The sequence below is a fragment of the Carettochelys insculpta genome, chromosome 12, assembly GCF_033958435.1.
Source record: "Carettochelys insculpta isolate YL-2023 chromosome 12, ASM3395843v1, whole genome shotgun sequence".
Classification (NCBI taxonomy): domain Eukaryota; kingdom Metazoa; phylum Chordata; order Testudines; family Carettochelyidae; genus Carettochelys; species Carettochelys insculpta.
The window spans coordinates 11,599,919-11,614,173 of NC_134148.1; the positions used below are offsets into that span (position 1 = coordinate 11,599,919).

The 14,255-nt window shown below is 48.6% G+C and overlaps 1 protein-coding gene across 3 annotated transcripts in view; it reads left to right on the forward strand.

The window, feature by feature from the left end:
• Positions 1-14,255, forward strand: part of VPS13C (vacuolar protein sorting 13 homolog C) — a 262,583-nt gene that overhangs the window by 211,662 nt on the left and 36,666 nt on the right. For all 3 annotated transcript variants that reach the window (XM_075007275.1, XM_075007277.1, XM_075007276.1), the window contains exon 77: positions 12,575-12,620. In XM_075007275.1, the coding sequence (XP_074863376.1) occupies positions 12,575-12,620 (46 nt within the window). The remainder of the gene's footprint in view (positions 1-12,574; positions 12,621-14,255) is intronic.

Genomic DNA, 14,255 nt, shown 5'->3' on the forward strand with positions numbered 1-14,255 from the left:
ATCCTCAGCACCCAGAGTCTTTACCAAAACCCTGGCAGTGGTATCAGCCTACCTGCACATACAGGGGGTGTTTATTTTTCTATATCTGGACGACTGCCTACTGAAAGGGGCCTTAAAGGCAGAGGTCCTATGCATGATAAGCGTCACCGCGAACACGTTTACTTCACTGGGCCTAGTTATGAACCTCGCAAAGTCAAAGACCAAACCCACGCAAGATATAGAGTTCATAGGGGCACACACAAACTCTATCGCAGCAAGAGTATACCTGCCCGACGCCTGCTTCCGCGCCATCAACTCCCTGGTGCAAGTCATGACGTACAGCCCTGCAGTGCCGGTCCTAACGTGCCTGCAAGTGTTGGGGCACATGGCGGCAGCGACGTTTGTGGTACAGAATGCCAGGTTACACATGCGAAGCCTGCAGCATTGGCTGGCGAGTGTTTACAAACCGGCATCCCACACTGTCCACAGGGTAGTGTCGCCCACTACGGAGGTGCGCAGATCGCTAGTGTGGTGGGAAAATCCCAAGAACGTGCTAGTGGGGGTGCCCTTCCACCAACCACAAATTTCTATTTTTCTTACAACCAATGCCTCCCACATAGGATGGGGGAGCGCTCATTGGCAGCAAGGTGACGCAAGGGTTATGGTCCCCTGCAGAACAGACACTGCACATAAACATACTGGAGCTCAGAGCAGTGTTCAATGCGTGCAGACATTTTCAGGAATACCCGCACGGCGAAGTAGTTGGGATCAATACCGACAATACCTCCACTATGTTCTACATCAATCAACAAGGAGGAGCACGATCCCGTGTGTTATGCAGTCCGATTGTGGAACTGGTGCATCGCCAATAACATAATGTTGAAAGCCTCGTACTTGCCAGGCGCCACAACGTGAAGGCAGATCAGCTGAGCAGGCGCTTCGCACTCACGCATGAATGGCAGATCCGCTCCGACCTGCTATGGCGCATATTTCGTACATGGGGGTTTCCCCAAGTCGATTTGTTTGCCACCCAGTACAACAAGAAGCGTCCCCAGTACTGCTCCAGAGCAGGAATAGGGCAGGGGTCCCTGGGGGACGCATTCATGATTTCATGGAAGGGCCCTCTACTCTACGCATTTCCCCCCACAACGCTTATCCGCAAGGTTCTACACAAAGCCAGAAGGGGGAGAGCTCGCATGATACTCATAGTCCCAACTTGGGACCGGCAACAATGGTTTCCCTTGCTTCTGCGCATGTCGGATCGTCCACCACTCCCCCTACCGGTGGCGCCGGACTTACTCACGCAGGCTCAGGGGTCCATAGTGCACCCGCACCCTCAGGGACTATGCCTACAAGCATGGTTAATCCATGGCTCAGTGCCTTAGAGCGCTCGTGTACGGAGGGAGTACTACAAGTCTTGGAGTGTAGCTGAAGGACCTCCACTAGGAGGACTTACGAACAGAAATGGACTCGATTTACAGCCTGGCGTTCCGCCAAACAGTTAGCTCCCCTTGACGTTCCTATAACTGTAACACTAGAATACTTATTGGACCTCAAACGAGACGGGCTTTCTCTGTCCTCGATAAAGGTCCACCTTGCTGCTATATCAGCTTTTCGGCATAAAGAGGAAGGGCCCACCGTATTCGTCCACCCTATCGTCACAAGGTTCTTGAAGGGGTTGGTAAACCTGTACCCCCCTCGAAAACCGCTACTGCCGTCGTGGAGTTTGGACTTGGTGCTCAGCGCACTATCGGGACCACCCTTCGAACCATTAGCCACGGTACCCCTCCGACTCCTTACTATGAAAACAACCTTCCTTCTTGTGATTACGTCAGCCCGCAGGGTGAGTGAGCTTGCAGCAGTGATGGCAACGCTACCCTGCACAGTATTCTCAAAGGAGGTGGTAATCTTACGGTTACACCCAGCCTTCGTTCGAAAAGTTTCCTCGGAGTTCCATCTTAACGAACCAATAGTTTTACCCTCGTTTTACCTGAAGCCTCCCAGCTCCAGCAAGGAGGCGCGCCTACATCTCCTAGATGTGAGAAGGGCATTGGCCTTTTACATAGACAGAACTAAGTCCTTCCGGAAAACGGACAGGCTTCTGGTGTCTCTCACTCCCAGGTCAAAAGGGGAAGGCCTCTCTTCCCAGAGAATTTCAAAGCACATTGTGTCTTGTATAAAAAAGTGCTACAAGCTTCGAAAGACCCCTTTGCTGGCCCCGCCTAGGGCTCACTCTACCAGGGCGGTGGTGGCATCAACAGCCTTCTTCAAGGGAATCCCGTTAAAAGACATTTGTAGAGCGGCGACCTGGTCATCCTACGACACCTTCGCCAAACATTACGCCCTGCATCGGGTGTTCGATGAGGATACCCGTCTGTCGACAGCAGTCCTCTCGGGGGCAAGCTGCACATAAACTGATTACCCCCTTCCTTACTTGGGTTACTGCTGGGTAGTCACCTATTGTGGAGCACCCACAGGGACCGCTCGAAGAAGAAAGAGAAGTTACTCACCTGTAGTAACGATAGTTCTTTGAGATGTGTCCCCGTGGGTGCTCCACCACCCGCCCATCCTCCCCGCTTCGGATCTCTGTCTGGTGTTTTTCAGGAGCATCCGAGGCGGTTGGTCAAGGAACTAGCGGGGACAGGCGGGGACATGACCGAGGGCGCGTAAGGGAGCGGCGCGCATCGGCGCATGCACGATCCAGTAGAAACTGCTAGAAGAATTCAAATCTGCGGCGCTGGGCGAGCCCCGACGCCTATTGTGGAGCACCCACGGGGACACATCTCGAAGAACCATCGTTACTACAGGTGAGTAACTTCTCTTTATATTCAGTTTTAGAAAAACTCACTGGCCAGGTGAACAGATGGAGGACCCTGTCTTTATTGTCTGTGAAAGAAACAAATCTAAGATGTAGTAAAAGGGCACAAGTGCAAATTCAGATCACTGGATATGCGGTTCTCCAAAAAACCGAAGATCTAATCGTAGCTTGAAGTAACATGAAACAAACCTGTGCTTTTACCAAAAAAAAAAAAAAAAAAAGACAAAGTAAACGTGACCTTATTTAGATAACATTTCTCTGAAATAAAATGAATCGCATGGGCACTTATCTTCAGTGAACAATTAATTCTTCTTAGGATATGAAAGGCCATGTTTGTCCACTGACTGTTGTTTATGTGGGTTGTGATTCATACCTGTCGTCTTTATGATGGAATGGTTTGTTAAGTGAAATGCAAGTTAAGCCCACTAGAAATTCCTAGTAATTGATATCTAGATATTAAAAAGAACATCTTACTCTCCCATACTTGCTTGGTAGCAAATGTTGGGTTTTTAACCCCAATATTGTTTACTAACAAATCACAAAAGCCTGTTCACTGTTCTTGTACTGCACTGCCAATCTTAAACATGTAAGTGTTGAATCAGGGCTTACCTACAGGGAGACTTTAAGCATGGCAAGCCAGGATGTGACACTGTAGAGTACGAGCTTACTGCATACTAGTTGGCCATGTGGACTCTGCTACCATGAACTAAAATTCTCTAGTCAAGGTGCATTAGAAGTTTCAGGATGTGCTTTGGCTTAGAGAATTTATAATGGGTGATAGCAGAGTCCACACAACCAGTTAGTCCTTGGGATGGTAGTGTGCTGCAAATTTTACATCCTGGCTTGCAGCACACCGTCTCTTATCACATGCATTCTAGAACCTAGGCCTAGTTACTATTTACTGTTGTCTCATAATGTTGCTGACCAGTGTTTCTCAGCTCAGTAAGTTGTGATCCATTTCTTCATGAAACAAACTGTGCATAGCATGTCTTGTTAAAGTTTGACTCAGACTCACAATTTATCAGACCACTCTGTTTTATTAGCAAAGCCGCTCTGCTAATACATTTAGAAGTGAGCCCCCCGAGTGGGGCTTGTGTCTCTTAATTTATACAGTTTTTTGGAGAACAAGTTACAGAGAAGTTACAGACAAAAGAAGAAAAAGATTTTAGTCACCACCCTTCGAGATCCCTGAGACCAGTCAGGTATCTTCAGTTACCTGCCACCCTTAACAATCTCCTTTAACAGCTTCCAGTTAACTTAACTAATTGCCCTTCACACCTTCCATTCTGATGCCTGCTTCTTAGACGTGCTGGCTCCATCTTAATTGCTTCTCCATTTAAAAGCTAACTGTCCCTAAGTGTGCTTCCTCAGATACTTTGTAACATGTTTTGGCATGCCCTCTCATATACAATGTATCCAGCATGTCCCCTTATACAACGTTATACTTATACAATGTTATACTTCCACAGTCTCCAGAGTGAATGCTGAAGGGTGTCTCCCAAAAAATTCTTCTTTGAGTGTCCCTGTGGGTGTTCCACCTGAGGTGTCAGGCTTGCCCTGGTGCCACAGATCAGAGATGTTCATAGCTGTTTTTAGCTGGACCACGCATATGCAGGCTCCAGTGTGCTGTTTTGCACCCTTTCAATCATGTACACAGTCCTGACTCAGCCAGTTTCTCTCAACCACCATCGGCTGCAGACAGAGCTTCTACCTTCTCCTTAGCCTTGACCCTTGTTCATATTCTTCTCCTTTCCTCCTAATTTGTTTATCTGAAATACTCTTTTACAGTTAGAGTTAAAGTTAGAAGTTGAAGTTTTCAAGTTTAGAGTTTGCTTTTATTGAAGTTAAACTGTGTACTACCAGGTAAGCCTCACTGGCGATTCTTGTGGAGCAAATGGACTCCTTTAGTTTGGTTTCAGAGACCTTAATTTACAAGTCAGAAAAACTGATATAATCATGCCTGGCATAGCTGGTTTTAAGAAATGCAACACTTGCCATGAGGCAATGCCTGCCTCGGACGGCCACTCTAAATGTATTCATTGTTTGGGTGAAGGGCACGTTCCCCAGAAGTGCCTGCGTTGTTCAAAATTTACTGCATGGGCTTGCAGAGATAGGGAAATGTTGTTGCGCATGATCCTGTTTGACAAGGCCCTCCAGCCATCTTCTCTTGAAAGTGCTTAGCTGTCCCAATATAACCAGCACAAGCGCAAAGCGCATTCATCTGAAGCTGCTGCGCACAAGTGACCAAGAGCCTCCCTCACTCTATCATTGCCAAGTTTTCCCATAGGAATGATGAATGAAGCTGAGAGCATTACTGAAACAGTCTCTGACATGTCTGAAAAGTCCAAGACCAAGAAAATGGTTCTGCCAACGGCACTGGGATATGAAATGGAACTGGGTAGTAGAACAGTTCTGGACTGGCACCAACTGTGGTACTGACAAAGGCACTGGCCCATGCGGCACTGACCATGGCACCGAGTGTACTGGCACTTGGTCATGAATCATTGGGACCATCTGTACTGGCACTGACTATCCCGCAGTCTACTATGGAACTGACTACAGGACCAGCACCAGACCGACACTCCACGCATACCAAACTCTAAATCTAAGCACAGATGCACTTTTGAGCCTTCACTGCACCGCTCGTTGTCACTGTCTGTCTCTGTTACTTCACAGCTATCTCCAGGACAGTATTCGATTCCACCACCATTCCTATGTCCCTTGTTGCCTTTACCACAGATCAAGGTCTCCTTCATCATTCTTAAAGCCACAATCTCCTTCTTTGTACGAGGTCGAATCACAGCATCACTGGGGTAGCCGACCCTTCATCTCGCCACATCCTTTGTCTAGGCATTCACAATCTTATTGCTGGCACAGGCATGATTATAGGTACCATTCCCCATACAGATGATACTCACCTGCGATCCATCATCATCATCCTTGCTGTGCTAGATCCCAAGACTACGAGATGCATTACTGTTGAGAATGGGACATGCATGAGTGACGAGAGACACCAGAGAGAAACTCCATGACATCCTGGCTAGCTAGCCCATCTCCGGAGGCCCCAGCACCATCAGAGCCTCAGCCTGCATCCCCTCCTCATTAGTCAGGAGAAGAGGAGGCTCGCTTCTCAGACACTGGTGTTCCTCCTAGACCACCTTCTCCAACTGATGCTGCTTCATCTTCACCAGACGGGGCTGTCATTCCTGTTGATGCATCTCCCCTTGATGATCTCAGGGCATTTCAGGACCTGTTTCTCAGAGTGGACCAGTACACAGTGTGTTAAACTAGCAGAAATTCAAGATAGTAAAGAAAGGCTATTAAGGAACTTGAGACCCCCAGTGTCCTCAAAGATTGCCACCCCTCTTGGTTGAGGCTATTGTGGAAGCAGCTGACAGCATATGGCAGACGCCAGCCTCCACTCCTGCTACCACTAAAAGGACAGATAAGAAATACTTTGACCATTCCACGGGCATGGAGTGCTTGTTCAGCCACCCTCAAGCAAACTTGCTGGTGGTGGAGTTGCCTCAGCAGAGAGCTACGGTGCCACACAATAAGTAGGAAAACTTACTCCTCTTCCACACTACTGCTACAGATGGCCAATTACACGGCACATTTGTCCAATCACAGTTTTGATAACTACTCCAAGTTAACATCCTTGATGGAGTACTTACCAGACTCAAAAAAGCCATTGGTAAAAGCCAACATCCAGGAAGGCTGTGCTGCTTCTAGGGCCAACGTCCAGATTGCCCATGACGTGGCCGATATGGCAGCTCAACCTACGGCAATGGATATAGTTATGAGGAGGGCACCTTGACTCCAGACTTCAGGCGTCCTGAAAGAGCTGCAGAGCAAAGCGAAGGTCTTTCCCTTTGAGAAACAAAAGTGTTGCCGAATCTATGTATACATTGCTACACTCAAAGAGACTCCTGTACTACCCTGAAAACTTTGTGTCTAAATGGCAGGGTGTACATAACCTGATGGTGCAGTCTGTATCAAAGAAGATATTCCCAATCGTTTCAAATGCAACCCCAATCAAGACAATGCAACCAACCCAGGCCTCCTGAGAGACCACCAAGGCATAGAAACAACCAACCTCATAACCAACAGCAAACCAGACAGCAAGTTTGATGGTGTCAGCGAGAGCCACATTCCCACTAACGCAATAATTGCGTCTCCTTCCCTGAAGTTGTTCCATCACTGCCTACGACTATACTTAGATCAATGGTCCCAAATAACAACGGACAGATGGGTGTTGTAAGTAGTGTCTTTGGGATACGTCATCCCTCTTCGAGCTGCCCCACCCACCACCCCACCTACCCTGTTCCTCTTCAGAGACCTCCCCTCATGAGATTATGCTTCGACAAGAGGTGGATCACCTCCTCACCATAGAGGTCGTGGAACCAGTACCATCCAAGTTCAGAGGGAGAGGCTTCTATTCCCGAAACTTCCTCACCCAAAAGAAGTTGGGGTAGGGATGGTGGAGGCCCACAATGGACCTTTGAAATTTGAACCATCACCTCCAAAAACAGCATTTCAAGGTGGTGACGTCGACCTCCATAATTCCTGTGCTAGATCACGGGGATTGGTCTGTGATTCTCGACCTCCAAATGCCTACTTTCATATAACCATCCGTCCTGCTCCCAGATGATTTGTATGGCTCATGGTGGATGGGGCACATTTCCACTACCGGGTCCTACCCTTCAGCCTTGTCACATCTCCCAGGGTATTTTCCTTTGATGGCTAAGTGTTATCTTTGCATATCTAGAGGACTGCCTTATCAAGGGGGCATCTCACGCGGAAGTCGCCACTATCATACAGGTTATGAAAGCCACATTGCTCTCTTTGAGCCTCTTCATAAATGACCAGAAATTGACTCTGGAGCCCACACAAAACAGAGTTTATCGGTGCGTGACTAGAGTCTGTTGCAGCTGGGGCGTACCTTCTGCTCCAGCATTATTGTACTATTCCAGACATCATTCACACAGTCTCTGTGAACCCAAAGGTGCAGGTTATAACTTGCTTGCAGCTCATGGGGCACATGGCTACCACTACTTACGTTGTCCAAAATGCACGCCTACAGTTTTGATGCCTGCAGCATTGGATAGTGACCGTATATAGACCCATAAATCATGATCTTCACAAGTGGGTCACGGTGCCAAACAATATCCTCCAATCCTTACAGTGGTGACTGATGCCAGACAACCTACCCTCGAGCATCCCATTTCATCGACCACAGTCAATCTTACTGATAATTATGGACGCTTCCCTACTGGGAAGCAGAGCTCACTTCAATGGCCAGTTTGTACAGGGCTAGTGGTCCACCACAGAGGCATCGCTGTACATAAACCTGTTGCAGCTCAGAGCGGTGCATAACCCATGCAGATGCTTTCTGCCATGGATTTCACATTGTGCTTGTCAAAATACTTAGACAATATGGCTACAAGGTACTACATCAATTGCCCAGTGGGAGCACGCTTCCAGTTTCTCTTTGCCGAGGCAATCCACCTATAGAACTGGTGCATTGTTTGGCACGTAGCACTGGTCGCTTCATATTTACCAGGCATCAGCAATACGAAAGAGGATGCTTTGAACAGACCCTTTGCACCAGGCCACGAATGGGAGATCTGCCATGACATTCTTCTCCCTGTGTTCTGCCAGTGGGGATTCCCAGTCATAGTTTTACTTGCTAACCATCTGAATCACCAATGCAAACAATACTGCTCCGGAGCAGGTCTGGGGCCGAACTCCCTGGGCAACACGTTCTTAGTCAATTGGAGGGTCTGCTACTCTATGCATTTCCCTCCACAGTGCTAATTCCCAGAGTGCTAGAGAAGGACAACAGGGACGGAGCCAAACTCATACTGATAGCACCTGAATGGGCACGCTGGCACTGGTTCCCTGTCCAATGCGTGATGATGTTGCACATGCCGCAGCTTCTGCCTTGTCCCGCAGATCTGCTGACTCAGAATCAGGGAGCAGTTGTGCAACTGCAACCTCACACTTTTCACCTCATGGCCTGGCTCATTTCTGCTTCAACAGTGCTGAGGACCTTTACTCAGACCAAGCAAAAGAGATTCTCATGCAGAGCAGAAGACAAAATACATGTAAGACTTACCTTTCTAAGATGAAGCGATTCACAGTCTGGTGCTCCTCCAGCCAACTGTCTCCAAGTGAAGCACCAATCCATTCTATTCTGGACTACTTGCTGGATCTGAAACAACAAGGCCTAGCACTGGCATCTTTGAAAGTGCCCCTGGCTGCCACATCAGCATTCAGGCACATAATCAATGGCACATCAGTCTTTGCTCACCCAATTACAGCACGTTTTCTCAATGGGCTGGCTAATCTGTACCTACTAAGGTGGCCTGTTGTGTCCCCATGGAATTTGGACTTGGTTCAAGAGGGACTGATGAGAGGCCCTATGGCCACAGCCCTGCTCAGATTGTTAATGTTAAATACTGTGTTCTTCCTGGCAATTACATCCACCTGAAGGGTGAGTGAGCTGTCTGCCCTGATGGGCAACCCTGCTGGATATGATTTTCAACAAGGATGAGTTGATACTCAGATTACATCCCCAAGGTCACGTCAGAATTCCACATTAACGAGCCAATAGTGCTGCCTCTGTTTTACCCTAAACCTCATGCCTCGGCACGTGAAGTGCAGCTTTGTTGGTTGGAGGTGAGAAGGGCTCCAGCCTTCTACATCGACAGAACCAAACCCTTTCGGAGGACCAAGAGGCTGATGGTGTCTATAGCCTTTCGCTCCAAAGGTGAGGCGTTATCTTCAGAGAGACTATCTAACCTTATCACGTCCTGCATTATGACTTGCTACTCCCTGCTTGGTGTGTCCTTACCCTGCCAGTTGAGGGCATGCTCAACCAGAGTGATGGCAGCATCGATGGCATTCTTCAGAGAGTCCCCCTTCATGACATCTGCAGGGTGGCGACCTGGGCGTCCTCTGACACGTTCTTCAGGCACTATGCCGTCTACAGACAGATGACTGAGGATATCTCCTTGTCCACAGCAGTGCTATCTGTCCTGAACAAGACTTGAATCCCGTACCCTCCTCCTTGTTTATTGAGGCGGGGAGTACTGCTATTCAGTCACCTAAGGTGGAGCACCCATGGGGACACTCGAAGAAAAAAAGGTACTTGTCCTTGTGCAGCAATGATGATTCTTTGAGATGTGTCCCCGTGAGTACTCCACCCACCTGCCTTTTCTTCCCACTTCGGATTCTTCTGTGTTCTGTTTGAGATTCGAAGTGGTTTTGAGGAACTGTCTGAGTTCAGACCATGCATGTGATTGAAAGGGCACAAAACAGTGCATCGGAGTTGGGGTGTGTGCGGTCCGGCTGAAAACAGCTATGAAGATCTCCAGTCTGCGGGGCCAGGGCAAACCTGACACCTAAGGTGGAGCCCCTATGGGAACACATCCGAAGAATCATTGTTACTGCACGAAGTTGAGAAACGTTTTTCTTTATTTACTACCCAGAATCCTTTTCTAGCTTTTCTTGGGAGCTGCTTCTTCATTGATTGTACCATCTCTTCAGTAACATCGGTTCAGTTATGCAAATAGACTTGCATTTGATGGCACACAGTAGACTCATCCCTTGTTTTATGAGTACTTTACTTGTGAGTACTTGCTAAAACGAGGAACCTTAGTTCACTAGATGAGTGAATTTCCCCCATTTATATGAGCAGGGTCCCTGGCTGGGGGGCAGGGAGACCCACAGCCTTGCAGCTGGCTCAGCTCGAGCCATGGGGTTCTTGACTGGTGGTGGGGAGACCCGAGGCTGGAGCCTTCTCCCTCCCTTCCCTCAGATATGCAGCTGTCTGACAGCCCCTCGACTGGGGGAAGACAGGGAGCTCTTAGCCTGGTTCCTTCTCCGGTGATGGTGGGAACGTGAAACTGACAGGCCATGAGCTGATATGTTTCCCAGCTCCGCAAGCCATGGGGAGACTGGAACCAGCCTGTCCCTGGTTCTGAGCTCCTCCCACTCACGAGCCAGGAAACTGACCAGCCCTGGTGGTTACTGGCTCTACTCCCCTTGCAGGAAAATTTGAGTTATGCAGGGGTTGCAGGAACAACCCCTCGGTAACGCCAGGGTTTACTGCATTAGGGCCCCCTGCCCCACAGACCTCACCCTCGCTCAGTTTTTAACTGCCCACCACAGCCCCAAACTGTCCCCAGCCTTAAACCCCCCCAGCAGCCCCAAACCACCACGAGCCTTAGAGCCCCCCCAGCATCCCCAACCTGCCCCCAGGCTTACATCCCCCCCCAGCAGCCCCAAACTTCCCCCAGTCCTAGACCTCCCCCACATCCCTCAACAGCCCCAGCCTTAGACAGTCCTCCTTCTCCTCCTGCAGCCTCTTCACCAGGGCTGCTAGGCTGGGTGGCTCCCCCACCTCTCCTGCTCCCAGCAATTAACTCAAGTGTTAAGGTTTCAGCACCTAGGCGTAAGGTAATTGCTGTACCTAGTGATAAAAATAGCTGCCATCTCCAGCAGTTGTCACTATTGATACATATCTGCTTGAGGTAGCAGTATTAAGAAACTGCAAATGGCTTCTTTAACAGGCACACGCAGCTGGAAACTGCCCAGCTGGTGTCCTTCAACAAATCTAATGGGACCCAAAGGCTGGACATCCCGGCTCTACATACATACACTGCATTCTATTTCTGGTGCCAAACTATTCAAATACATCAGAAAAGTACCTAAATTCAATGGGTTTATGTCAAGTTACAAGGCTTTGAAATGAATTGGAGACTTTTACATGTATTTTAATGGGAATTTAGTGTCGTTTTATGAGTTTTCGCCTACAAGCAGAAATTTGGGAACCAATTGTGTTCATATAGTGAGGGATCAGTGTACATGATGAGTAGCCAGAAATGTTTACTTCCTTCTTCCTGAACAGAGCCTGTTTTACTTATGTAGTGAAAACAGTTTTCAGTAAATATACGTAACTCTTTAACTGTCATTGTATATAAATTTCAGATTTATTGTGATGACTGCTAAGTTCCCAGCTCTCAGTACAAACCTCACATGCCCCACTTTTTTGTGAATGACCATGTACACCTGTAGGGGAGCTCTTTAAAACCCTTATATATGTCCTTTGGCCCCAGTGGCCTCAGAGTTGTATTCTGTGACATACAGGCTGCAGAACAGCCATGAAATAGTAACGTAGCTCTTGTTTTGCACTACTAGTTAAGATGGAAATGTTTTACTTTGCTAGAATGAGATCTGAATGCATTTTGCCAATTCTCTGAACCTTCTAATTATTCCAAAGATGTTTCCTTTCATTTTGATCATATCAACAGGAATTCATCATAAACAACAATAACCTTTGAAAAAGTCCTAATCAGACACTTGGCCTAAATGTTAATGTAAAAACAGGCTAGAAGCAGGCCTGCTGAGGGTAGGGAGGGTAAGGGGGGCAAAGGAGGCGGATGCCCTGGGACCCAGCATTTCAAAGGGGCCTGGAGTTTTGGCAGCAGTGATGGTAAAGTTCCAGGCCCCAAGTACTGTGCCTCTGAGTAAGGGTGCGGGGGAGCCCAGCAGTCCGATCCAAGTGACAATAAGGGCTAACTGCCCTAAGCCTGCTCCTTCCACCTTTGGTCCCACCCCTTCACAAGGTGGTGAGCCACCCCACCCCCCACCTTGCCCCAGGGCCCACAGTGGCTGTTGGCCCTGGGACAAGAAGGTATACCTTGTGGCTGAATCAGGCTCCAGCCTTTCCATCTTTCAAGCAATGACTTAAACTATCATTTTTTCTTTCAGGGTATTGTTGGTGGTGTCACTGGAATAGTCACTAAACCAGTAGAAGGTATGCAAAAATTAATGGTAGACTTAAAGACTGTTTTTTGGAAGGCTAATATATTGTACTGCTTATAGCTTACTTTCTATTGAGAAATATTGACAAACATTTTAATGCTTTTTCAGATATGAGCTAATTTTGTGAACAAAAGTAACATTTTTATATCAAATCATATCATTTGTGAAAAGTGTTTTGGTTTCATAGTTTTACAGTTGCTAATAAAGGTGGTTCTTCAGGTGCTTGCTCGTGTGCGTTTGAGTGAGATGTGCACACATGCATGCACAGCTGTCAGAAAGCGTTCCCTAGCAACTGCCAGTCGGGTCAGCGGGGGAGTCCCCTGGAGTGGCACCTCTGTGGAACCTACAGATGGTGATGCTGACCCAGCACCCCCTCAATTCCTTTCTTACTGCCCAGGTGGCTGTTAGTATAGTGGCTCAAGTACCTGTTGCCACGCGGCTGCCACAGCTCCCTAGCTTTTGTTATGTAAATAGTTGTAAATAGTTGCCATGTGCATGTTTGCGGTGTCTGCCATCCACGACCACAGTGGTATCCAGGTCTGCCTATAGCTGGATGACTGGTTCTTGCTGGTCACTCTTTCTGCCAGATGTGGGCTCAGGTGGCTGTCACCAAGGAAACTCTGAACAGGCTGGCTCTCCTGCTCAGCCAGGCAAGGTCCTCATTGGTCCAGGCTCAATGCATAAAGTTCATCAGGGTGGTTCTCAATGCTCTCCAGGCCAGAGCATCCCTCCCCAGTCACCTCTTCTAGACTCTCAGCCAGCTCCTCTCTCTGTCCGAGCTTCCCATCACCATCGTCCACACGTGCCTCTGGCTGCTGGGTTTTATGGGAATGTGTACTCTTGTGGTTCCGTTTGCCAGGCTCCATCTCTACCCTCTTCAGGTGTGGTTGGCCTCAGTGTCCTGTTCTGGCTGGGACAGCTTGACACGATCATGTCTAATGCCCCAGCATGTCTCCAACGCCCTCTGCTGGTGTCTGTGCCCACAGAACATTCTCATGGGCATTCCCTTTCACATACCCCAATCTACTGTATCCCAGGTCATGGACACGTTTGGTTTGGGCTTGGGGGGGGGCCAATCGGGGCATCTCGCTGCTCAGGTGATGTGGACAATGGAGGAGTTCTCTCCACATCAAAGTGTGCAACCCCCCTGTAATTCATGTCATTTATCTAGCTTTTCTACCTCATCTCCATGGCCACTGTGTGGCAGTCCTAATGGACAATACCACAGCTATGTATTACATCAGTGGTGGGGGGCGCTCCTTCCCACTCTGCTGCAAAGCTCTGCACAGCCCACTTGATTCACCTGGAGGTGTCTTATCTCCCTGGGATCCCAAAACAGCCAGCGTATTGTCTCAGTCACTGGTCCCTTGCTCACAGGTGGGGCTTTCCCGGACTGGACCTCTTCCTGTCCTGAAGCAACTGCAATTATTCTGCATTCAGCTCCTTCTGGGACCTCGGCCCTGGCTCCATTGCAGATGAGTTCCTCATTCCTTGGACCCTGGGGCTGCTCTACAACCTTTCCTCCATTTTCCCTTGTTCCTGAAGGTTTACAGGGACAGGGCAGATGAAAATCTTCACAGTCCCTGCATGGGCTCGCCAGCACTGGCACCCCACACTGTTAGCACTC